Here is a 27,156-nt window from a genome sequence, read left to right as displayed (position 1 = left end):
TTCACACTTGCGGCTGTAAAATGCTTCAAAGCGCTATTGCTTTCAGCAATCAGACGCAATTTCTTCAAGGAATTGCAAATCTAGTTTCAGTTTGTTCTTGATGCAAAAACCACTACATCATCTGCAAAAGTGCAAGACAGTCCAGTGCATGAAGGCCCACTCTGATAAAAATGATGTTTTTGGTGCTTTTTTTATATGTTCTTGTGATGGAGGACATATATAAAAAAAAATCAGCTCAAAATTGCATTTCTGAGTATTAGAAATTCACAACTTACTGTAAATGTCTAATGAACTACTGCAGCTCTGCAGAAACTATGTCCTATATGAAAGAGAAGGCTCAATTTTCTTTTAGATACAGTTATTGGCTGAGGTTCCTACACTTTAAGCCAGAAGTCTCAAACTGGCGGCTTGCGAGCCATTTGCAAGTGACATTTTGCGGCCCCAGCCTTAATATGAGTTCAATGTCTACTAAGCAATATATTCTCCATGTCCATGCTTTATAGCTTTGTATTTGCTTTGTGATGTCTCAGCTTGCTTAAAAGTTTGCATTTACTATTTCTGTTGGATGTAGTTGTCCAAAAAAGTCCTTAGCAACAGTTGCCAGTGTCGCTAGCCCCTGTTGTTTTACAGGACATGCGGAAGATATTGCTTAGTAATACATAGACATGAACAAATGTTCAATAAACTTGTTCAGTAGACATAGACAATGGAATAAAGATATAGACAGTAGACGCAAAAACATATTTTTGGCACAAATGGAACCCCATCTGGCCCAGACTCTGCCTTCCGTGAATTGATAACCCTTCTCTAAACCAAGAGGGCTGTTGAGCTGTGGTTATGTAAAAGAAACACAACAAATAAAATAAGACAAACAGGTTTGGGCAGGGATCAATCATCCAGAACTACAGTGTTACCGCACTTCAAACATTTCTAATGTAAGCTCCCTTTTGGCATCTCCTTCCGTGTGCGGTTTTTCTGGGCACGCTCCTCAGATTCTAATAGCTGACAGCCTGTTGACATAATTCCTTGGAAGTGGGCAGAGCGCCAACATGCAAATTATCTTTAATTTATCTGGAAATATGTACTCAGAGTACTTTTATACTTTCCTTTAGTATCATAAGGAAAGTAAACACAAGTGAAACAAAAAAAAAATTCAAAGCAGTTGGAGCTTAAAAGTGTTGAAACAGTAACGTGATCCACCTCCACATCCAACATCAAACACTTCTTCAGCTGTTTGACAATGACACCTCCCTGAGTCACAGATGTTTTATCTAAAAACCTACAAAAACAAGGGTGTTTCAAGAAAACAATCGCTTTTCATATTTATGCTGAAATCGAGGGGGCTGGTTGTAATCCTCCTGCTTAAATGGATCTAAGGGGAGCATAAGCTTCCCAGATCCCAGATTCAGTAAACAACTGCCCCCCTGCAATCTATTCACCCCAAAAAAGTGCTATTTTTCTGCTTTATGTCATCAATCAAGTGTTTATGAGCTTGATAACGAATTAAAAGACAAATAATCCTCTTTCTTGTCCCAAATCAGCTGTTTACTGTTTACCAAGAGGTGGACAAATACAACAGAGGGGGGCAAAGGTCCGGTTTATTGAGTGGTGAGTGGAGACGCGCCCCAGTTTGTTTGAGTGACTCATGTTTGAGTGAGATGGGCTGTTTCCGGTTTCACTCTTAAAGGAAATGCAAGTCCACCCCCCTTCCTGCCATCAATAAAGAAACCCAAACACTCCTGTGTGCTCAGGTGACTCATCCCGTTGTCAGGTGTTTCCTCGTAAATTTGGTCATCAGGTCAAAACGATGAAGTCATCAAACCTTGGTAGCAACTTACAGTTTCTATAAATGAATAACAGTTTTGAAAGGGCTCTTGGAAACGAGGGGCAGGATGAGATAAGTGTGTCTACTTTTTTCGAGCTTTGTACTTCACTCCTTTTCAGGCATGTTGAAGTGCTTTATGCTATTTCATGAATATTGCTAATTTCTGTGTGTAATGTTTTTTATGTGAATTGCTAAAATGCCTGAAATAAAATGTAATAAACAACAAATAAAGAAAAGTTTAAATAAAATAGAGATTGAAGACAAATCCTTAGAAGCACACACGAGGATTTAGTGTGTCATAAAGAAACTCTGATTAACCTCCTTGTTTGGGGCTCGGTTTCCTTTCCTGGAAAAGCTCTTAAAAAGAACCTCATCAAACTGCCATCTAAAGAAGTTCAAGAACAGAAGAGGACCAAAGTTTTTTATCATGTTTAGGTCAACACATTTCTGCGGCTTTGGGACTCTAGAAAACCACAGTGACATTCATCCACACGTGAATACCTGGAACACTAGAAAACTTTCCAGGAATGCTCAACCAAATGAGTCAGAATGAGGATCGGAGGCAATTAAAGAAGCAGAGGATGGAAACTTGACTCAGTTATGGTCAAAGTTCACAATTTAACAATCAGGAAGAGACTTTTAGACCAAATTTTGGATCCATGAAAGAATTCAAAGAGTAAGATTTTACAGTTGAGCAAAAAAAATAGGTAGACTACCACCTCATTCAACTATTTTAAGAAAATATACAGTCGTAAATAAGATTTAGAATCACCAATAACGTCAAACCTGTTGAAAGTAAATGTTGAACATGTTCAAAGAGGAATTAGACCTATCTATAAATCTGGAGAGAAAAAAAATGGTTAAACACAAGTATAGGGCCAAATACGAATTCTCCCCTAACAGCTTCTCCCTACCCCTACAATTGTAGGGACGTTTGGAGGGGTAGGGATGTCCGAAATAGTATTTATAGTATTTGTGTCGTCTTCTTGGCTGTTCTGCGTCAAGCTGTGGAGAAGCCCTTTTCTTCATGTGGGTGTGCTCTGAAGCACAGAAGTTTAAATGTAAGTAACGTCTTTTTGTTTTAGCATGACCTTTTTAAAGTTATAAAACTGATGTTATGTATTTTCTGAGCGCTGGATGCTACACGCTAACGTAGCTGACCGGTGACTATTGATGACGTCATCAACTGGAAGTAACGATCAAATCTGAAGACTACTTTCTCGTATCTTTCTGTTTGGAGGGCTAAATGTAGGGGTAGGGAGAAGTCATAGGGGTAGGGGAACAATTCAGAATGCCAAAATGTGTCCACGACAAGGCCATGTCACACAGCCACTATGTAAATTTTTCACATTTTCCACGTATGAAATTTCAGTGTTTTTATAATACATGTGCAATATACATAATTCATAAGTAAGACAGTTAAAAATATATATTTTTTCAAAGCTAACAATTCTAAAGCGGCTAAACGTGAACGGCAGCCAAAATGTAGTTCTGGACAACGCTAACATCATTTCAACACATGCTAACTGACAAAATGGGTTATGCAAAACTATTAAGTTGAATCCTTGACAAAGATGTCAAGATAACAGAGAAAAAAATAAATCTGAAGAAGCCAAATATTTCTAAAAATGCTAATGTTTCAGTTAGCTTAAAAGCGGAAGGATTGTGGGAAAAAAAAGTGGGGAAAAAAGATATAGGAGTGAGAAAAGTGGCTTGAAATGCTTTATTTCAATATATATTTATTATATATTTATTATTATAAAATCTAAATGTAATGTTTTAAGCATGCTATCAATTTTATTGGCCCAAAACTTGTGGAATCAAACCAATAAAAAACACATAGACTAATTTCGGAATATTAAAAAAACATAAATTTATTAAAAATAAATGTCCACTAATTAGATTGATGTGAATTCATGTTATTCTTTTAATTTTTGTTATGTAAAATAAAGTGAGAAAAGACATTTTACGAACAATTGTTCCAACTTCTTCTGATTTGAAGCAGTGATTTGCTGACTTTTTTCGTGTAGAAGATGGTGCCAAATAGTTTCAATAGCTTTTGTTGAGCTGCTTTTTCTGCATGGTCACTGACAGGTGTTGGTGCAGAGCGGTTACACAGGTGTCTGGGGTCACATCATTTCGGCTCTCGCTCTCTGTTTCAGACAGATCCAGGAAAGCTGACCTCCCCTGATCCTTTGCGTCGCGTCTGCTGCCCTCCCTCCTGGTTTAAAGTCCCAGTTTCCTCAGCCCCGCCGGATTCCCTGCCTGGAAAAAGTACATGTCTGAAACCTTGGGTGTCCTGGATGTGTGTCGAGGAGTGAGATGAGTCGTCTAACCTGCTGTCCTGGAGCGCTGGGCCTTTAGCCTCTGAGCCCTGAGCCACAGCCCAGACTGTCTGCAAATTAGAGAAATTAGCCCAGCGGGCCAGTGAAAGAGTCTAATCTTCCTTCGACCTCAGCCCCCCCACACCACACTGAGCAGTAAATCTCCACTCTTGCAAAAGCAGTTGTGACATATGGCAACCAATTCAACTTTTTAGCAGACGAGTTTTAGAAAAGTGTGGCTGTCCGACAGGGTTTCCCACAGAGAAGTTAAAATAAAACATAACAAAAGAAACGATTTTGCCAATTTCTTTTCTGTTAACTACTGAGTATTAATTGATCAATAACTATCAAGAAAAATACGCAACTGATAATAAATTTTTCTCAATTACACCATTTTTAAAACCTCTATAGCTATATTTTTGAGTTTTAATTAGTAAATCTGAAATAGAATACATTTAAGGATTATATTTAATATGTTTATATATATTTATATGTAATTTGTCTATAATTTTTAAGATTTAAAATGAAATTTAACAAACTTGGCCACAGAACAACACGGAAAACTCAGTAAAATATACGGGCAATTCAGCAACAGGCTAATTAGGTTGGTTCTTCTTGTAAGTCTTACACTTTCTACACATTGAATTGAAATGGAATTACATCAGTATTGTTCAGCTTCTCTTTAACTATTGAAATAACAATGTTTACAGCACATTAACATTTTTATCATCACTTCAATGTTTTAGGCTATGGCTTAGCCTGCTGTTTGCATTTTCTTTAAGCTTATCTAGCATTTAGCATAAAATTTGAACCAGTATATGTCTACTCTAGCATTTACCTTTAGCCAAATTTACTGCTGCGTTTCCATTACACATATGTGCAAAACGTTATCGAAATTCTAGAAATGTTGAAAAAACACTATTTTTTAATTACACTTTCATTTAAATCACATTCATGCAAACAAACACAAACCAACTCACATAATAAATAATTGAAAACATGGTGACAGATGTTTACAGCGGACGCATTCAAATTTCTGCCACGGCGCTCATCATCATCTAGTCTTTTTCAGGTCATGGACACGCTAAACTTTTGGTGAGTTTGTGGCGCTGAGCGTGGTATCCGGTTGTTGGTCACGTGACTCATAATTTGAAAAGGTTTTGAAAAATATGATTTCGATATTTTTAATTGTTGGGTTTCCATCAGGCAGTTTTATGATCATAAATCCAATTTGCACAATTTTACAGTCAATAGAAACACAGCTAATGTTAGCATTGCTTCAGAATTTGACTTATGGTATAAATAAATAGTTTTTCTTGAAATTTTTCCCGATGATTTATTACTTTTTAAAACGATTTTTTACCCAGTTTAATGCGTAATTTAGCACTTTTTTAAAGGTTACATCGTACATATATCCTACAGATATTTGGACAAGTATTAGCAGTCTTTACATATTTTTTAATCTATTTCATTTGATGCTTTCAAGACTTTTTTAGTTTTTTCTATTTTTTTATTTCTTATTTTTAATCATTTAAAGACTTTTCAGCTAGTTCTACAGTTCAGTCAGCTTTTTTAGCTTCTTATTGCATCATTTAGATTCCTAAGTTTGCTACACATTTTCAGGTGTAGTTAGTATTTCTAATTTTATTATTTATTATCAAATATTATTCAGGTATTATTCAACTTTTTTTTGTGTGAAAAATCTTTTTGTAAACTTTCCAGAAAAACGTTCAGCTGTTTTCAACACAAAGTTTGTTTATTTTCTTTAGATCTCTATATCTATTTTGCATCTTTATCTTTCTTTTTTATTTTTTAATTTAAATGGCTTTTAATTTTAAGACTCTTTCAGCTACTTTTGTCAGAAAAGTGCTCTACAAATAAAATGTAATCTGATTTTTATCTTTTAATTTTTTTAAAGGATACAACTTTCATTTTCTGTGTGACTGACTTGATCTATCTGTGGGCTTTCTTTTTTTATTTGTTTTTTCTTCATTTAGTTTTGTGGGACAGCCCTCTTGTTGGGGCTCTGTATGAACACAGCGTAGTTTCGGGGACTTGCCTCACCCTTACCAAAAAAGTAGTATATTTAAGTGTACTACAGGTAATTAAGTGTACTACAAGTACATTTAGTCTATACTAAAATTGAGGCAATATATTAGAAGTTTATTTTTTACATGCTTTATATGTTGTCCCAATTTAGTCTTAAGAAGTATTCATTTAGTACGGTACAGGTACATGGTCTCACTATGCTTAGACTGCAATATTCTTGATAGCTTCAAGTGTCGTACTTATTAAATAAAAAATGCCACGTTTTCCTGTTTAATCCGAGCGGCTAAAGTTATTTAAGGTTTCCAGATCCGGAACCTTCAGCTGTTGAGAATTCTTGTCACTGAAAGGAAACAGCTGGATGGGTGTCCTCAGAAAGTGGGGTTTCCTCGTGAGCTGCCAGCTCCACATCAGCTTTCTGTTTTGTTTGTGCACAGGGGTGTCCCGGCTGGAGCGCACTCTACAGTGAGATGTAGGTCAAGATGATACAGTGGCAGCAGATTGCTCATTAGGGGAAAAAAACCAAGCAAAAGTCTATGAGTGTGTTTTTCAAGGCAACAGGCCGACCATCTGCTGCTCCTTTATTCATTCATTAAGACGTCTTCTTTGTGCTCGCGCATGTGTAAGCGCACGCCGGTCAAGTGTACGACGTCACCGTGTTGTTGTCCAAAGCCTGTGGTGATGTGTCAGAGGGCTTGGTCACGTGGCCGCAGCAGCTCCTGATTGGCCGTTGATCCGCGCTGAAAAAGCCTGGCACGGTCGTGGCTCAGGAGTTTGTGGTGAGGCTGGCAGAGGAGCAGAGCGGATACCTAAACAGCTTAGAGGAGCGAGGAGCGGACGGGTTGGAGATGACAAACCAAAGACATGACGCTCAAGAAACTCAATGAATGATTGGCAGTAAGTTGACTGGGGAATGACTTTGAATGACGGAGATGTTCTTCATGACCCAACTTCATGACTCTTGATTGACCCCTTTGTTTTCTGGATTCTAACATCTTTCTTCAAACAAACCCGCTGAACCCTTCATGTCCTGCTGCTCTTTACCAGATCTCAAAGCTTAAGCCAGAGAACCAAAGCGCGCCTAAACCAAAGCGTCCATCACCCTTAGTCTGGAACACATCTAGTCCCAACCATGAAGCTGGAGAGCACACCGGGAGACATGGGCAGCTGGAGGGAGATGGACTTTGCTCTCAACTGCACCTACATTGTCCCAGACCAAGTGTCGGACCCAAGTTTTAGCCTGCCCAAAGCCATGACCTCCATCCCCCGAAACCTCACCTTCAGCTACAACACAGACAACGAGGTAAGGCATCTCAGAAATCACCGCTTCAGGTGCTCTTCGGATCTCAACATGAACCTCGAGACTAGTAGTTGAGCCAAAAGGTGTCTTGTTTGTGGGATGATGGGAAGTATTTGTTGTCTTGTTCCCCGCACAGCTGCTCCATATATAGTGACTTTTCTCATCTTAGGCAGTAGAAGAGGTGTCACACTCTGCTTTCGTAGCGCCTAACACTTAGCTTGCGGTCGCCCTCTGCTTCCTCTTTCTGTCCTCCGACTTGAAACTTTCTGCCAGCGTTCCTCTTCTGCAGCTCCTCTCCTGCCCGCCGTTCCTCATCTGAAAGTCTACTGATAAAAACACCCTCAGTTGCCTTTGCACACCCACCCAAGTTTGAGAGCGTTTGCTTGGCACCAGTGGGGAGTTTTCAGGCAGTGTTGCACAACGGCGCTCCCTCTGCTGGGTGCCCCCACCACGCCGCTCCCGGAGCGTGCCGGAGCAACCGTGAGGGGTGAAAGCCACGTGGCAGATGGAGCGTCAGCCCAAACGAAGGGGGCAGCTGAGGAGGCGGGTGGCGATTGGGGTTAAAACCAGATGATGAACTTTCGTTGGGGGTGGGCGGCCGGCCGGGCCCTGGGGGCTACACACGGGTGAGCGTGGGTCTAATTACAAATGCGTGCAACACCCGCCCAAAGCGAGCGGTTGAGCCGCGGCAGCGACGGTCCACAGTAACTTGTTAGTCACGCAACACCAGCAAAGCACAATGTCCCTGTCAGGCCAGTTTATCGCAACATGGAGACACACACATATGCGCACACACGAGCGTGCATCCACGCACACTCATCAGGATTCAAATTTATGGTCTTTTTATGGAACGATCTCTAGTATGCATGTTTTTAGTTGCATGTTGGAGGTTCAGACTCATAGACAGAAAAACATCATAGTTTGTAGTGCATGTTCATGGACATGTCCATACAGACACCCCAACTTCGTCATTGGACGCTGAAGTTGTATGCCTACATGTTCCACACCACCACTAGGAACAATGACATACGGATTTTAGGATCAGGAACATATGTTTCCTCATTTTGAAGTTCAGTTTTACCTTATTTTATTGTGAAAAACCCTGTTTCCTGAACCTGTGTTGGATACCCGTTAGCAAAAAGTAGTATAATTGAAGATTATTTGAAGTATACTTGAGTATACTATCATCCATGTGCATGAGAAGTAAGAATTTAAAACTTTTTCAGACTAAATTGGAACATTTTAAGTTTGCAGCACATAGATAGCCCATATGAAGTAAATTTCAAGAACCCTGCTTCACTTTTAGTATACTTGTAGTACACTTAAAAAGCATTACTTTTTGCCAACAGAGTATTTTTACGTGCTAAGGCTATATATATCTCATTGAATTCGCTTTCTTCAAGTTGCAGAAATCACCTGAAGGAAAACTAGTGATTGATTGACCCGAGCAGCCGGTTTTTCTCTGTGCTTTCCATGCACATGAAAGCTGGGAAGCTAATGTGACTCAGCTCATTTAGTAACAACGCAGTTTAGCCTGTGAAGCGGCGCCACAGATCGAGGCTGCACCTTCTAATCCTAGAGTTTCAGCTACAGGTCACCGGTTTAGCTTGTTAGTGTCCAAGTGGGTCACTCCCGAGGTTTACTTCCTGTAAATGGGTCAGTGGGTTAAGAAAAGTAAAAGCTTTTTAATTCTTGTGTTTTTTTCTGTTCCAGGTGATAGGGGTGTTCAGCAAAGAGTACATCCCTCAGGGCACCCGCTTCGGACCCCTGCAAGGAGACATCTACACCAAAGACAACGTCCCCAAAGAGGCCAACAGGAAATACTTCTGGAGGGTGAGGTTCCACTTGTTTGGTGACAGTCCGTTACGCTTTGGCAGGTGTGAAAAAAATCCCCTGAACTTGGGTGCAGATTAAAATAATTGAAACAAAGAATAAAGGGTCAAAGTTCACTTGAAGTGGACTGCACCCGAGTACGGTTCAGTTCAGTGTGAATGCAAACAGACTCCACAGATCAAAGAGAAGAAAAACAAACAAAATAAGGAAATAAAAGAAGGGGGTAGGGTTGAAAAAGACAGCCTACCCTAAATACTAGAAGTGTGTATTGGCAGGAGTCTAGCGATACAATACATATCAAATTACATGTCTCATGATGCGATATGTATCACGATATATCTCAATAGTAGCAGCAAAATGGCACAGCGCTTTGGTTTGATACCCATCCCGCGTAAAAATTACATAATACATGTCTCATAACAAAAAAAACCGCGAGGCTGACTGAACATTTAACACAGGCTGGTTCTCGCAAAATCTTGTTTTGATGTAGAGCTGCTCAAAGAGGTTTAGTGTGCTGCCAACTAGTAGCTGTCGGGGTTTTAGATGGAAAACAAAAGTAAGATGCTAAAGGACGCTCATAAATAATGAATTAAATATCGTCTTGTCAGTATTTTAAATCGACACATGTATAACCAAATGTTGCAATATATCGTCAAGTCATTTTTTCTCTACACTCTTACTAAATACATCCGTTTGCCTAAAAAAAAGATATTTTAAATAAATGTTAACAAAATTCCTCCATATTTTCTAACAAACGTGCAAAAAGAAAAAGCAGTTTTCGCTCAGATTTTCTGCAACAAATGCTCAAACCAAAACAAACACAATTACCAAAAACTACATTTTAAAAGTTTCCTAAAATGAGAGCTACATCTGCAACATTTTAACAGTTTGACAGATATTCACATTCTTTTACGTAAGTTTTTCTCTTTTTTTTCTATACACTTAAGATCAGAGTAATGGTCGCTTCTTATGAAAAAACTTTTGGGAAAAATGTCATTTAGTTTTTTTTTTTTTTTAATCTTAATGCATTACAAAAAGTATTAAAACAAAATCAAAGAACTTTAGAGCTTTAAATTAAATAAAATAAAAATTTTTTTTCCCCATAATTCATCACACGAGGGGCATGAAGTTAAATATGCAGTGTAGTTTTACCAAAAAATGCTTTAAATCTATGTAGTACAGCAGTTATTTTTTACTTTTTTTTTTTTTTTTATGGGTTATTTGGTATTTGAAGAGAAAAATCTGAAGATTTAAAAAAGAAGTCTGCTGGGTAAAAACTGTGAAGTGACTTTCGGGACTATTTTTCGGTGTTCCTTCACTATCGTGCCTCGTTTCGGGGCGATACCCGCTTCCAATGAGCAGCTGGGTCAGAACTGAGAAAGTAAACCAAAAGAGGTGAAGGGTGACGAGGCGGGGGAGATTTTTTTTTTAGCTTTTTCTGCTCATCTGGGACTGACCCTACGGGGCCGTCCTGGTGTGGAAGCAGCCTGAAAGATTCCCACGGTCTTCAGACGGCGAGGATCCTGGTGAAAAACTTCCTCGCCGTCAGCTCGTGCTGCTCAGGGCTTTTGCTGTACATTTCAGAGGAAGTGGCAAACGCCACAGCGGGTCATCGCACATTTCCTGGCACTGGGGCGACAATGCCACGCACACGCTCAGGAAGATCATAAGGCAGGACTTGGAGCGTTTCCTTCTTGCTCAGTTGGTGTTACTCAGGAAATTCTCCCTCCTGCTGAGTCAAGTCCCTGCAGGAGTTTCTGTTGCCCGCTCTCTCCCTTCCGTTTCCTGTAAACCTGCTTCGATCGTCGCAGTGAAAGTCAGCCACTCCTGTCAGCGGGAAGGCGAGCCGCAGCAGGTCCTGAACATCCACTTTCACTTTTGCCGGCTCCCCCAGGCAGCCCGCAGGCCTCCTCCGCTTTCTCTTTGGAAGCAATCGTGCAGTCCTGCGTGCGCCCTGGCAGTGAGTCAGCAAGCCCCGCCTCAAATGAGAGAATCAAAAACAAAGGAGGAGGCGTGAGGGCAGAGCAGAACGGCGAAGAGCCCGGCACAGATAGCAGAGCATGATACAGGACAGCTCTCCGTACATGGCACAGGTGATGCCACTATTCCGGGCTTCATTTTGGATTTACCGGGAATTTCAGGATTTGACTACAACTTCAAGGCACCAAATAACCATTTACAAAAAAATCTTCCTCTTCTTCTGCAGATCTATAACGGCGGCCAGCTGCAGCACTTCATCGATGGCTACGACGTCCACAAGAGCAATTGGATGCGCTACGTGAACCCGGCACGCTCCCCGACGGAGCAGAACACGGTGGCGTGCCAGAACGGCCGGGACGTCTACTTCTACACCATCCGGCCGGTGGAGCCCAAACAGGAGCTGCTGGTGTGGTACAGCCGGGAGTTCAGTCAGCGGCTGTGCAGCCCTCAGGACCAACTGACCCACAGTGAGTCCCGGGAATCCTTTAAAGGGAGAACATCCGTCAAGGAAGTATCCTCCCCGGATTGATATTTGTTAGCTGAAAATCCAGAAAGTTCTGGACTGTAGATCAGACGTGAATCACGTTGTTTCAGCCGCTTTGTTTCCCTTGAAGAACAGCTGATCGGCAGTTATTTTTAGCGGCTGTGACTCACAGATTGAGATCTGCGTTCATGCCTGAACATGCGCCTTCCAGTCTGGGATGATAGGTGCTATCAGGGAAAACTACCCCCCACACACCCCTCCTCAAACAGTGCAGGTTGATTGGATGCCGATCGCACCGGTGAGGGTGGGAAAACGTGCTCTACAGCCAGCGTGACTGGATCGGGGGCCAAAGGTCGCTGGGTTTAACGTAAAGTCAGGGGAATAACAGCCGGTCAAAGGGCCTGCGTGACTCACGTCATTTCAGTTCTCGTTCAGGAAAGTTGCGCTCTTGTTGCCCAGGACGGTTTGATTGAAACGGACACAGCACATTGGTTGCCAGTCATCCATCTTTCTCTATCAGGTTTGGCAATCTCATCAGTGTGAGATCCAGGTCAGTCTCCACAGATTCAGTTTCTCCGTCTTCAAAAACGGAAATAATTCGAAAATTATTACTGCATTGGCAGATTTTCTTTAAAAATTGTATTTTCCGCACTAGAGGGCGCATCGTCAATAAATGGTCTGACTCCAACATTTAAGAGTCAGAGATAAGTTAGTCAGTCAGACTTTTTCAACTGCATTCACAGTAACTCTTGCACTAGTTTGTTAGACGCTAAACGTTAGCCACATTAGAAGCGTTAGCCAGTGTTGCATATTAATGATACCTGTAACTCCCAACATTGTTTGAAACAAATGGACACAGCTAAAACAAGCATAACTATGACCACACTAACCTTAGTGGCACTTAAAATAACACTCCAACCCCACCATACATTAGTCACGTTACAAGTGTTAGCCACGTTAGCATATTAACAATACCTATAATTCTCAACCTTGTTTGCAACACGTAAAAAAAAAAAAAAAACTGTTAGACACCGCTACACATTACCATAGTCACAATACCACCTAACCAAACATTTTGACGGAGCACCATGTTCCTCTCAAAATCACTTCAACATCAGTAAACTCTTGTTCTTTTGGGGAAAAAATAAGTGCATCTTATAGTGCGGAAAACACAAGAATTTTTGTTATAAGAAAAAAAAAATCTCATCATTAAGAGGTTTTTTTTTCAAACTAAGATTAAATAAAAAACGTTCTTAATTTGCTTTCTTGCAAAACAAATTTTCATTGAAACAAGAGTCTTCTTACTTTCTTAAGATTCAGTTTTTGCAGTGCAGATAACAGTTTTGGCTCCTTTGTTCTCTCATTAATAGAAATGAAGAAAAATTGACCAAAGAATACAGCTAAGACTGTATTTTAGGGGAAAAGTATGAAAATGTAGAGTTTTTAGAAGTTCCTGTGTGTGCTTAGGAGGTAAAAATCCACGGAGTGGCAGGACCAGCAGTCCTTCAGAGTTGCTCTCTCAAAAACAGAGAATGGAGAGGTGTGCGTTTGTTTTCTGCCTCCTGTCAGCAGACGGGAGCACACACACACACACACGCACACACACCAGTCAGAGTAAAGCTACAGTAATGCGTGAGCGCGCCGTGACATACCGACTCCCACGCGCAAATGGGCTCAAAAACACACAGAAACCTGTGATCGAAGTCAGAACTGAAACTACTACCGTTTACCAGAAGAAGGCGTGCCTCTTGTGGGCGGATGGTCTCATGAGTTACTGTCCTCTGTCCCCCGCAGAACCGTCCTCTGAGGAAGAGGAGGAAGAGGAGGAGTGTGCCAAGGGGGACCTACCCCTGGTGTGGACGACAGAGAAGGTGCAGAGGGCAGACGAGGAGAAGATAGACGTGGAGATGCTGGACAGAGACACTCCTCCAGACACCCCCGACGACCAAATCATGGACTTCAGCAAAAAGGTGGAAATGAAGGACGCAGAGACCTGGGGGGTCCCCCCCTCGCCCCAGCTGGCACACCGGGGCTTGGGTCAGACGTATCTGCCAGAACAGCTGCAAAGCGCCCCCGGGACCCTCCCCCTGCACCTCCACGGGCTCTACGGCCACAGGGAGGGCCTCGTCTCCTCTTACCCCCTTTACCACCAGTCCAGACCCCTCCAGCCCTCCTACCAGTTCCTGTCCCCGTACCACTATCCCCGCCTCCTCCTGCCCTCATGTTCTCCTCCCTTCCCCGGGATGCTTCCCTCAAGAGGGGCCCTCCAGTACGGCGGCTACCTGAGCGCCGACAGACTGCCGTACCCCCCTATGGTCCCCCCGACCCTGCTCCCCATGTCCATTCCCTACGCTCAGTCCACGCATGGGGGCCTGAAAGAACAGACGCCCAACGTCTCGCCGCCAAGGGGCTCCCCAGCCACACCCGAGATGTCCCCTCCCGCCAAACCCGGCAGCCATCTGCTGACCCCCGAGCCGTCGCCCTCTGGTTGCGACGAGGCCATGAACCTCAGCGTGGCCAAGAGCGGCACGGCGCCACGAAACGGCCCGGGCCACAAATCCCTACCCTACCCGCTAAAGAAGCAGAACGGGAAGATCAAGTATGAGTGCAACATCTGCTCCAAGACCTTCGGACAGCTCTCCAACCTCAAGGTAGCCCCTCCTCCTCCGGAGCTCCTCCTTCTGTGCCAAAAGCTCACCTAACAGGCTTTCTTTTTTCCCTGAAGGTCCACCTGCGCGTGCATAGCGGCGAGCGGCCGTTCCAGTGCGACCTGTGCAAAAAGAGCTTCACCCAGCTCGCACACCTACAGAAACACCACCTCGTCCACACGGGGGAAAAGCCGCACGAATGCCAGGTACGCCGCCGCTCTTCTCGTAAATCTTTTTGGCAGAAACACAAACATGACTCATGTTGGCCGTGTGCCGATGCTGATTCTCCAAACTGCTACCCTCCTGTCATGTGATTTCAATGTTTGATCATTGGGCGTATGAAACAACTCAACCAGATTTTGTTTCTTGTTTTGAGGTTGAAGTGAAAAAAAGACATCCTGTTTTTAAACATGTTTTTTTTTTTTTTTTTCAGGTGTGCCACAAACGCTTTAGCAGCACCAGCAACCTGAAGACGCACCTGCGGCTGCACTCTGGAGAGAAGCCTTACCAGTGCAAGCTGTGCAACACCAAGTTCACGCAGTACATCCACCTCAAGCTGCACCGCCGCCTCCACAGCAGCCGCGACCGGCCCTACCGCTGCCAGCTCTGCACCCAGGCCTTCTTCCACCGCTTCTCCCTTTGCATCCACCAGACCAGCTGCTGCCCGGCTGGCCCCGGCACCAACGCACGCACCGGCGAGGTGGTGGAGCGCTTCGACGCCAGCCAGGAGGCCGCCGCGCTGCCCGAAACCGCCTCGCCGTCTCAGCTGGGGGACGCCGTGGAGCGCTGGCTGGCGCGCACCCTGGAGGGCGAGGGGAAGGAGGACCAGAAGGACGCCGGCTTGCTGCTGAGAGCCCTGACGGCCGCCGTCAGCCCGCCACCGCTCTATCAGGAGCGGGCCAGCGTCGTCCACCTTCACAAGCGAGTGAAGACGGAGGGCCAGTGAAGAGCACCAAAGGAAAAGCGTTCCAAAGACTGGGCGAAGGCACCGCCCCAGAACTGACCCGCTGTGAAGTATTTAAAATCTGTTCACTCAGGTAGAGAATTGTTTGTCTTCTTGTGCTTTAACTTATTACCTTTTCAAAGGGATTATATTTATTTTGTTGAATCATAGTTTTCTGTTAGTTTTGATTTTTTTTATACCTTTTCCAGTGGAAAAAAAAAACTGGAATTAGACTCAGGAAGAATCTGTATCTGTGCGCCTGGATTTCTGTCGGGAAAAGAAAAGCAACAAAAAACAGAAAAATCTGGTGTCATCTTTTGCCAAAACGAACAACCAAAACCCCGAATGTGTCGTCGTTGAGTTCCACTTTACAGGGAAGGAAAAAGGATCGTTTTCCTCACCTGACATGACCAAAAAAAGACTCAGGTTCACTGTGAAAAACAGCAAAAGCACTCACGCTCTTCTTGAACTTTCTGAAAAGCTTTAACTCAAATGTCTGTCGCTCATCCAAATCGCAGCTGGACATCAGTACCTCAAAAAAAACTACAAAAAAAGCACAACCTTCTAGGTTTTACATGAAGTTGTCAAGTAGCATCAAGTCTTCCTTTTACCACAGATTTCCATTTGTAGCTTTTTTTTTTAGCTAATTTTTGTACAGAATGTTTGTTGATGTAGTTTATTTTTGCTAACAGGTTGTGACATGTCAAGAATTTATATGTGAGAGACTATTTTGATGATACTTTTATATTTCCATGATGTAGCACATTAAAGATATGGTTTCTACAAGTGTTGTTGTCTGTGATTTATCAAAGCTAGCTCACTGACTTTATTTTGACATTTTTTAGCCAGAGTTCACTTCCTTCTGATGGTCGTCTTGGTTTGAGAAGTGTGACAGCCCATCCAGACATTGGTTTGGACCATTGACTGAATATGAGACTGGACTAAGTGACCCCCACCCTACACACACACACTTCCTGTTATATATAAGGTTGTCCAATAAGCCAAAAAATCATAGACTTCTGTAGAGAAATAAACAGGGATTACTCAGTCAACCATTATTTATTTAACATGTTCTTGATAATCTTAATTTTTTTCCTTATTTTTTTCTGTAGTTCACTAGTTTTTCAAGATATAAACTGATCAATCAGATGCCTCAAAAAATGACGCGATCTCAAGTAGAACATTCAAAACGCTTGACAGATTCTCCCACCTCCAACAAGCTCACCTGATTGGTAAGAGTGGTTGCCATAGAAACGTTGACTCAAACCGATTTGGACTAATTCCTGGCTACTGAAAATTTCTGGTTCCAACATGGCGGCATCTGTGTCGTGAAAAAAATGGCAACTAAGTTGACGAAGTAAGTCCTTTCTATGAATGACATCACACTTCAATGTGAACGCAAATAGACATTCCATGGAACAAACGGAGCAATTGATGTAAACTGTGTGTATCATGAGTAGATATGAGAAAAATAGCCCAAATTTGGAGAAACTTCCATTACAAAAGTAGGAAAATGTCTTAACAATTCCCTTCATTGTCCAGTTTATAAGTTGCAGGTACTTGATAGTCAAAGGACGAGAAGGTGCTGGTTTTCCTACACATTCTCATTCCCAAGTTGTGATATATTGATGTACGGTTAAGGACCCTTCAAGGTCACTTTTTGACATTTTGGGTGTCCCCAACTCGTTGTTTTTTGACGTGTTGGCTGTACCCATTAATTCAAGGGTCCGTCGTTTTGTCAGACGGGGTACCGGATGTGGACCGAACCTTTGAACACGGCTGGTACCCTAACCCGATAACCTAACTCTAGCCTGGTCCAGAATTGGTACCAATCCGCACCTGGTACCGGGGTAAGGTTAGGGTTAGGGTTAATTTGCGGCCTGGAGGTTGGGGAGCCTTGATTTAATTGGAACAACCAGTACGTCAAAAAAACGCCAAATTGCGTACACTCAAAACGGAAACTTTTGATGCGGAGGGATCCTTAACCATGAGTCAATATGTGACGAGTTGAGAATGAGAATGTGTTGGGTTTTCTTGTTTGTGCCAAAGTGCTTTTTGGACCAAAGTTAATTTTTTCTAGGCATTGCAGTCCATTTCTGCTGTTGGTTCTAAACCGAGAGTGGAAACCAAACCATATCATGGAGCTACAGTTCCTAGTATTGCCCCAATCGTGGGACTCTACAGGACTGTCCCAGTGTGAAAAAACATGGTGACATCAAAGGTTTGCTTGAGAAGATAAGAGCAGGTCAATTGTGATCTCAGCTTCTAAAGGGAACTTTCAAAGTCTAGCTGCTGACATTCCTCCATAAGAAAACTAAAAAAGTTAGAAAACAAAAGAAACAATGAATTCTGTCTTTGTTGTGGCATTTTTTATTTGAAATTTGTCAGATTTAAGCTCCTCTTGATGGAGTTTTAGCTCATGGGATAGTTTTTTTTTCTTGAATCCATTCAATCAAACTGGTCAGAAACATCAGGACCTTCTGCAGAAGTCAGCATTCTCACACATATTTGGTTCAACTTTCTAGAATTTTCACAAAATTTCACAAAAATATCTGAATCTAAACAGACCGGTAAACTATTAGCTAGCTCATAGTTTTTACTGTATATTAGCCTGTTATAAGTTATGGTGTACCACAGGGATCTATTCTTAGCTCCATAGTTTTTCAATTTATGTAATTTTTCATTAATACTTTAAAACTAGAACTTTCGCTCCTGTGTTTACATTCTTTCAACTATGTAACTGTTCAACCGTTGCCATGTCAACTGATTCACGTTGATTGGTGGGATGTTCAATCAATTAATTAATCAATTTATTATTTGTACAGCACTTATAAAAGCGGGAGCAAAAATGTTTATATCTTACTTCCTCATCAACCAAATCGGGGAGGTACCTTAACACGACTAAAGTGCCGAACACAAAGTCAGATAAAATACAATAAAAAATACAATAACAATTAAAGCAATTAAACAAAACAAGCTAACGAGCTGGCTCAGATCTGCTGGGGTCCTGGGAACTGTTTAAAGCAATTGATCTTCAGATTTTTCGGGCTCGACATGGACGATAAAAATGTAAAAGTTCTGCAAGATAGTGGGATCCCAATTTTAAAAACAATTCTAAAAGACATAAGCAGACAGCGAAGGAGAAGTCGAATGGTCGAGGAGTTATGCTACATCCAAAAGCATCCGTTAATTAGGTGTTAAGAGTTAAGGAACATTACATTGTTTGATTTAAAGCCTCTACACAAACTAGACAACTAGAACTTATTTAAAAAGGTTTGAATAGTTTTTAATTGTTTTCTGTTAAATGAAGAACACGTTTTTATGCACGTGCGTGTGTTTATAGACTAGGCTATGTATTTGTTCTTCTAAGTTTGATTTTTTTTATTGTTTTTTAAAGCAGTTCAATCAAAAACGTTCCATCTTCCAGTTAGTACATCAACATGGAAGTGACACTAGCAGGTTTAAAAATCCTAAAAGTCTATAAAATATGAATAAAAAAAGCATCAGCTGGAGGATAAAACCCCTAAAGTTTTGATTTGGTGGCTAACTTGGCGTGGGCTTAAATCAAAAGTGGGTCTCCTGTTTCTCTCCTCCCAGAACCTCAATCGTCCATCAGCTGATCGAGGTTAAGCTGCGTTCGCCAACACAAAGCCACTAATTGACTTCCTAATTCCTCTGATGTTGTTTCCATTGTTCTGACTCTGCGTCAGAGTTGAAACTCCTTTGAAGCTCAAATACTTCAGGTTCTTCGTTCTTCTAGAAATGTTTCTGCTGCAACTTTTCCTCTTCAGAATCTTTTCTGCTTCTTTACGAGAACTTCTGCCTTTGACTCTCCTTTTGAGGCACTCATGTGCCACGCAGCAAAAGGACACAGTCATGGTGTCTGTCAGTGATGCGACCACAGCTTCCTGTTGATGGGCTCTTCCTTGCTGGTAACACGCTGCGTCCCGCTGTGTCCTGGAAAGCACAGGAAACAAAACCAGCACGTCCCGCGAGGGAACTCCAGACAAAGCCGTCACTTTCTTCCACAATAATATACGATGACACAGCGAAATCTCTGGTGAACGTCTGCTTCCTCTGTCAACAGAAGGAACTATTAAAACAACAGGATGTGGCTGATCGATCAGCATGGCTCCTGGATGACCTGGAAGAAGACACTGCAGTTTACTGTATTGGTATCTCACTGAACTCTCCTTGCAGATACAGAACCACCAAGTTAAGAAGAGGACTATAAAGAGGGCGGTAGAGTGGAGTAGTGGTTAGCTTCTGTTCAAAGAGAGAACTGGTTCAAATCCCAGCTCGGACTTTTCTGTCTGGAGGTTGCATACTCTCTAATGCATGTGTTTTTCTACAGGGACTCCGGTTTCCTCACACAGTCCAGACGAAAAAAAGGTTAATTGGTAAATTAGAAGGTGAGGATGTGAATGTGTGGATTGGTGATCCATCTAGTGTGTACCCTGCCTGGATGGATGGAAAGACTGATAAATGGATCACAGCAGTTATACAGAACCATCAGGTTAGGAACCACCACCAGCAGCAGTCATCCTCTCCATCCACTCAGAACCTCCAGAACCTCCACTGGTGTGCTGCTGTCACTGAATTCATCCACATCCCCACAAAAATCCTAGAACTGAGAATACTCAGATTTTCTCTGAAGATATGATCACCGGAAACGTTAGTCGGTGGATTTATGATGGAGAAATGCCGAAGTGATGAAACTACTGTAGATTTTCTTGTTACTTTCAGTCTCGTGCTTTTCAGTAACACACAAGCACACACGTTAAACTATGATATATGTGAGCTCGTCCTGTCATCGTGATTCTTGAAAAACACCATAATTCAAGAAATCCAGTAACACATTTCAGATTTCCTCTCAGTAGATTCCAGATGTTCTTGTGTCTTGGTGTGCTGCTGTCCGTCTCGGCCTTTCGCGTTGAGAACAGAAACTTAATGAGGCTCTTGAAGGTGACTCATTACAACCCTCCTGCATTTGTCATTTCTGGTTCACTTCATTGGTTTTTGGTAAAGTCAGCCTGTAGTAGAACCGCAGGTTGCAGCATTTTCAGTTTGGCTCCAGTGTTGCAGGGAAAAGTCGTAGTTGCATTTTGTTTTTTTCGTCTTACTTTGAGTGCTGCGGTTCTCCACAACAAATTCAGGTCTCACACAGATCTCCTGACCTCCTTTTAAAGTGAATTTCATCAGCGACAACACGCTCTCCTGGCCCAGACCATCATGCTTCCACCGCCGATGCTTCCACCCTCCCGTCAGACTGTTCAGACTTCTAAAAGTACGTCAGAAGCGCATTTGCTCCCTTTTTTATTTCCCTTGAAGGAACGATCATGAACCCGAACGAAAAAGAAACCCTCAGAGTGAGATTCTTACTCAATCGCGGTCGCAACGAGACCCACTTTCAGTCAAAGCAGCAACCATCAAAGTTTCTGAGAGCCGGCTTCGCTCTTTACTGTAACTATGTCGGAGTCTCTCAGGTTTTCTTGAGCAACCACATTCTTCCTGCTCCTCTATAGTATTTCCTCCTCTTTGTAGGGGACACCCCCACCAAAAAAACACCCACACGCGGCTGACCAGAACAAAACATTGCACGTTCATGCCTGAAGGTGATGGGAAACCCTCGTCTGTGGCAAATGACCAGATTCTGCTTTACCAAAGACACCTGCAGTCGAACACGAGAATATGTCAGTTCACCTGACAATATCAGTAATAAATTATTCTGTTATTTCATTATTTCATTATTTCACATCTTATTTATTGTGCAAAAATGAATTCATGGTTCAGATGTGCAGGAACCTGTGTGGTTTGTGTGGTTTCTGTCATTGTTTCCACAGTGGAAAGACGTGCGACGTAAATGTGCGAGAAGAGGTGTGACGCCGTGTAGACTTTCAAAATAAAAGTTCTTGGCAGAAATATGATCGAATGGAGAAGTGATGCAGAATGCTGAAGTGACATCTCCACGAACACATGAATGGTTACAGTTTCCAATCAGCACTAAAGTGAGTCAGCAGGCCTGCAGCCATGGCTCCCATTGGTTTGTAAAGGGACATTTCAGAATAAAAACAATGACATTTTACTCTCCTCAGCAGCACTTCCACTTCCCCTTTGAGACTGGTTCAAAGATAAGCCAGATTAGCAAGTAACCACTTGCAGGCTTAATAGGCAATAGTGTAAGTGTCCCTTCACTTCAATAGCAAATCAAAGTCAAGTCTCCAAACACCAGAAAAAATGTGTCACTTTTAAGAAAATAAGTTGTTAAGAGGCTTACAAAAGTTGCTAAAAACAGACATAAAATGTGTTTGTTAGTGTGCAATGATCCGTTCGTTTCTTTTTAGAGGCTTTGATGATGACATATTAGGCAAAAATGGACTCCCAGTTCAAATCGGGTCACATTCCCACTGGGATTGTCTGTACGCAGGGGGAGAGGAGACTTTGACACACCCATTTCAGTAAGTGCATCATAAGTCTGAGCATTTTCAAGCATCCGGTTTTCTGATCCAACATGATTTGAATCAAGAAATACTCAGAAACGCAGTTTTACTGTAAAATATTTTATATAGGTTCTAATCTATGAAAAAAATGGAACAAAAACATGTTAAAAACACAAAAAAGGCAATTTTCATTAGAGTGGGTCTTGAAGTCAGTGTGAAGATACAATAGGTCTTGTGGTGAGATTTGCACAGCCGACGCAGTGCGCTTTGCTCTGTGTGGTACACATTTTCCAGATTCCAAAAATCTAAACTGAACAGGAACTTTTCTTTGGTAGTTATCAGTGGGTGATGTCCAAAACCAACAATGAGAGGCTAATTGTTGCAGTTTGTGCTTCTGAAATTCATGATGTTTTTTACTTATCCGTATTGGGACAAGACAAAAAAGCTCTCCTTCTTTTATTTTTTATTTAAATGCCTTTATTCTACGGACCAAACGAGGATAGTTAGTCATCAAACTGGGCCTCAGAGACAAACAGAAGTTGCTGTCATCTTGCTGTAAATGGTGAACCTGACCATACTGTTAGTATTTCTGAATGACCCCATGAACTCCAACATGGCAATATGCCTACCGATCCCATTGTGGAGCTCTCCAAAATGAATAAACCCAAGCTACTTCATCAACATCATTCATCACTTCCATTAGGTAGCCCATTAAAAAATAGTTGGCAGTAACTCCAATCACACACAAATAGCCTGAAGTAAATTTACACGCATTGTATGAACACACCGATAGACATGTGAGTAAGAGAAAATTTGTATCTCGGCCAAATGGAGGTGAATTTCCTGTACAAATCATATTGTAGCATTACAATATACAATGTTGATAAAGGCTCCAACAGTGTGGAAGTGGAAAAACTGACCTAACACAATGAGTCAATTGACAAAACTGCCCACCTCTCTGTGGTAAAAACTAACAGTCCATATCAAATATGACTTCAAGCACCAGCGAAGACAATGAACTAACTAGTCAGAGGAAAGTCTTTGCAGGTGCAATGGCATCCAGCAGCTTGTGCAACATCAGAAAAACCAGCAACCTGATCCAGCAGGAAGTGTGCGAAGGCTGGTGTCAGTGGCGTGCAATGAAGTAAAGGTTAAGCTAATAATGTGGAAACAACACTCTTAGGAAATCAATTAGCATGATTACGGTTGCTTGTTGCAACAAACAAGCTCCCGCAAGCCAGCATTCAGCAAACCTGTTCAACCTGCTCCCTGTGCAAGAGTCTGTTTACTTCTGACAACAAACTGCACAAACTCTATTAAACTCAGCTGCTGTTGTGCAGTTATCTTTACTTAGCTATTCAAGTTATCTACGCTTAGCTATTCAAGTTATCTATGCTTAGCTGAACAAGCTAGCAACGCAAGATAGCATTACAAGTGAGCATTATAAGTTAGCTATACGAGTGTGATGTAAAACTTACAAGTAAGTTAGATATAAGTTAGTTATGCAAGTTAGCTACATAGGGTTCCCCTGCATACAGCGTTTCTTAAGTCACGGTTTCATGTATTCGCGGTCACAGTCTTCTGGTTTGTCTCAAAAACTCTGACAACTCCCTGCATGGAGAAACGGAATCAGCTAACTTAGAAGTGGACGAAAAAAATTCTGATGCTGAAAAAGATCATTGCTGAAAATAATCATCATCTGGATCAGGTGTGTATTATTTGATGTAGGAAAGAAGCGCTACTGACACCCCCCATCTGCGTCATAAAGTACACTGTCCGGCTACAGTCTTTTGTTTTTAATTTAAAAAACAAACTCTTTATGTGAGGCAATACTCCAATGTTCTTTAAAAAAATTTTTTTACAAAGCATGATCAGAAGTGTTTTTGATGAGTATGGATCAGTAATGGGCGTTCGGGCTGGGTGTACTCGCGGATTCGGCGTGTTTGTGGACGTCCTCGGTCCCTAACCCCTGCAAATAAGGCGAGGGGATTACTGTATGTAAGTTATATGAATTAGATATGCAAGCGTGCTTTTAATGCTAGCTAAATGAGTTTGTTATGCAAGTTAGCTGTGTAAATATGCAATGAAAATTAGCTATCTAAGTTACTTATACAAGTATTTTACTTAGCTTAGCTTTATGTTTATTCTACAAGTTAGCTATACACGTTAGTTATACAATTGCAAGATGTTCTACTGTTGTACTGAAGTGTGCCACATACCTTAGCTCTACACATTAGTTATACAAGACAGTTATATAAGTTAGTTTTACAAGTTAGCAAAAGGCCTGTAAGTTAGCTATACAAGTATGGTACATACTTAAGTTAGCTATAAAAGCAGCCTACCAGCTAACTTACCTCTACAAGTTAGTTATACAAGTTAGTTACACAAGTTAGCCGTACAAGTTAGCTATACAAGTTAGCTATACAAGTGTGCAACATAACTATGCTGTACAATGTAGTTATAATTGTTAGCTAATAAATTAGAGCTAAAGTTAGCATTTGGCCTACAAGTTAGCAATCCAATGAAAGTTAGCTAAACAAGTTAACTATAAAATTGTATAAGTTACCTACCTACACAAGTGTGCTATATAACTCAGATGTTAGTTGTAAAAGATGGCTAGTTTGCATTCAAACTAACTTTTTTGTAAATAATGATTAACTTCAGGCAAACGATCCATCAAGGCCCTAGGTACTACTTCAACATGCTTTCACCCATTTTTAAAAATATGTATTGTTCCGGGATCCTGAGAATAGATTCTAGAAGATATTCTATGTTGTCCAGATTTTCTTTATGTCAGAACTTTCACTGATAAGATTTGGTTGCCAGAATTCATGCTTGCCTTTTCAAAAATCTTTGTGTTTAATTTGTTATTTATTGTATTTAACATGATGTTTCATTCTCTTTTATTTATGCATTATGCAGAATTTGCTTTTATATTTTTACTTTTTAATATTACATTTTAATGTAAAATTTTTGAACTAAAAATTGATTAAAACGTTGTATTGAATTTCCTGTGCTGTGGGTCTTTGAATAGCTCAGTGAGCTCCAAGGCCTTGTATTGTTTATAATACTTTTACACAAAATGTAGCCACTGCTGTTAATGTGAAATTGAAATGTTTTCACTGCTTTTGTCATTTTCAATTCTTCAACAGCTCACATTGCATGTGGTGCGCCTCAGGGCACAGAACTAGATCCATTCATTTCCATTTTCTCTGATTTTCTACAGTACAAGATACACTTTCACTTTAATGCGATAAAGAAAGCCTTACCTTTAAATGGTGTTAACATTTTTTTAAATAAATAACTACGCACAATGTAAAATTGTACTTTAAATGGATTATATTTCCTGTTTTTGGTAACATCTCAACTAATGGGTTGAGGCAAATTAAGCAGAAACAATTAGTAAAAATAACAAAAAAATAATTATACAAAGAAAAAAAAACACATTGTTTTGATAGTTCCTGTATTTTGCAGTTTCCTTTAAACTTTGGGTTACAATGATCATGTTGGCACTAATGCCCCCTTTTTTTACAACAGATTTGTTTTGTCTTCCATGAGTCCCAGTCTAATTGCTAGGAGCCCTCTCGCCTCAATGTTTATCCACACAGAAACTAAGCAGACAAATAACTTCATGATTTATTTTATACATGTTTGACTCATCTAAGAAAATCCAGGAGATATTTTTTTTTTTTTTTAAAAACTAGTGGAACTTACAGGAGAACTTTGGTCATGCTCATGTGCAAATTGTCACAGTTGACCTAGTCTGTTTCTTCTACTTTTATCCTCCAGGCTCAGTTTGCATTTTAAAAGATGTATGTGACAAAGATTTTTATTTGGGCTTTTTTTTTGGTTCAAAGAATTTTTAAAAAATCTTGTCAGTTGAGATCATAAAAAGCGCCAGATCCAATCCAGTTGGTGTCATTTTATATGCTAGATTATCTATTAACTTGTATTTACATGGTTTACATTACTCGTAGGCCTTGTTTTTGACTTTTTAACGCTCTGGAATTTTGCTGATGCGGGTCACTTGATCCACTCTCAAACAGTCAGAGAAATGCCTTTGATGGTTTGGCTTCAGTTGCTGGATCCAACTTCTGCAGGAAACCGGATCTTTTGTTTTACAGAGGGAACTTCTTTTATTCTAACTGGAACTGACTGGACAGAAGCAGGAGTGATGTCTACTGTCGGTGATATCCGGAAGACATGCCAACAGAACGGTGCATGTGAGAATTATGCAGAGCTGTTGGGAAGTTTTGAGTCACTTTCAAGAACACCACAGATATGACATTGGCATTCAAAGTCGGTTATGTGACAAGTGGCCAAACTGGAAAGATTGGAGGATCAGGACTTTGTCTTCACTGGAAGCGATTCATGAGTTCTGCAGAAGTGAAGCCTTGGGGCAGAAAGTAAAAAAAAAAAAAACCTGGGGGAGCAATAAAAGTCCTCAAAGAATTTCTGCGTTGGAGCTTTTGAACTGAAGAGGAGAAGAGCACAACATTCTGGATGACATTTTTTTTTTAAAACAAACTACAAGTCAAACTGACTCTGAGATGCAAAGATCTGCAGAGGAGGAAAGGAAGCAAACAACAATGCATAAAGTACAGTGTGTCGAAACATGCAGTAATCTAAATATTAGCTTTTGTTTATTGCAAGTTGAAAAGAAAAAGGTGTGCAAATTCATGCACACACTTGAAAATCTCTATTGGATAAACAGAGTGCAATAAAGTTAAAACATGACTATCAAGTAGAATAAAAAACAGCAAAAAAGGGTTTTATAGTAAAAAAAAAAAAAAAGGTCAGTCTTGTCATCTAAAGCACATTAGATCCGACACCCCCAGTTTATTTACTCTGGGATACCCACTGACTGTATATTCCAAACAGGAAGTACCTGCTGGTTCCAAGAAGCCAGAAATACACAACAATTAGTCATTCATTATATATGTCAAAAGAACCATTATTAGCCAATCAAACGCCTCAATGAAACTTTGTGGTCTCACGTTAAATGTTTAAATCTTTTGATTGACACATTCTGTGTAGCTTGCTTTCATGTAGTAGCCCTGTGGACAACCAGCACAGCTTATTGCTGATCGGTGAGAGTGGTTGCCATAGAAATATTTACTCAAAATATGACGATTGAACTGACTTAATTTCGTTGGAACTGGAAGTAAACCAGTTTCTATGGGTGGGGTCACATGTGCTCAGTCCAGTCAATGGGGACACCTCAAAGGAGGGGAGCTTTAAGCTCAGCAGAGAACATGCGTCAAAGTTAAGGCCCGGGGGCCGGATCCGGCCCGGTAGATGATTATATCCGGCCCGGCAGACCATTTTATACT

The 27,156-nt window shown here is 41.2% G+C and overlaps 1 protein-coding gene and 1 long non-coding RNA gene across 4 annotated transcripts in view; both read left to right on the top strand.

Annotated features, from left to right (window-relative positions):
* LOC112136441 (PR domain zinc finger protein 1) overlaps positions 1 to 16,170 on the top strand; it is a 27,875-nt gene extending 11,705 nt beyond the window's left edge. Inside the window, exons 1-7 of one of the 3 annotated variants that reach the window (XM_036214338.1) lie at positions 5,976 to 7,092; positions 7,243 to 7,498; positions 9,209 to 9,328; positions 11,535 to 11,775; positions 13,587 to 14,443; positions 14,518 to 14,646; positions 14,874 to 16,170. In XM_036214338.1, coding sequence (XP_036070231.1) covers positions 7,328 to 7,498; positions 9,209 to 9,328; positions 11,535 to 11,775; positions 13,587 to 14,443; positions 14,518 to 14,646; positions 14,874 to 15,386 — 2,031 coding nt within the window. In that variant the 5' untranslated portion in view covers positions 5,976 to 7,092; positions 7,243 to 7,327 and the 3' untranslated portion in view covers positions 15,387 to 16,170. Of the gene's footprint in view, positions 1 to 5,975; positions 7,093 to 7,242; positions 7,499 to 9,208; positions 9,329 to 11,298; positions 11,422 to 11,534; positions 11,776 to 13,586; positions 14,444 to 14,517; positions 14,647 to 14,873 lie in introns of those variants that run through there. The other 2 variants (XM_024258149.1, XM_024258157.2) reach the window with 2 other exon arrangements.
* Positions 16,171 to 16,636: 466 nt separating this feature from the next.
* On the top strand, positions 16,637 to 26,618 carry LOC112137694. The gene is made up of 3 exons (XR_002917587.2): positions 16,637 to 16,740; positions 21,728 to 21,841; positions 25,948 to 26,618. It is a non-coding gene; the product is annotated as an uncharacterized LOC112137694 (long non-coding RNA).
* Positions 26,619 to 27,156: the final 538 nt, after the last annotated feature.

Source organism: Oryzias melastigma, linkage group LG11, assembly GCF_002922805.2.
Source record: "Oryzias melastigma strain HK-1 linkage group LG11, ASM292280v2, whole genome shotgun sequence".
NCBI classification, from domain to species: Eukaryota; Metazoa; Chordata; class Actinopteri; order Beloniformes; family Adrianichthyidae; genus Oryzias; species Oryzias melastigma.
The sequence above is the reverse complement of the archived record's forward strand: the minus strand, read 5'-3'. Positions and strand labels throughout refer to the sequence as shown.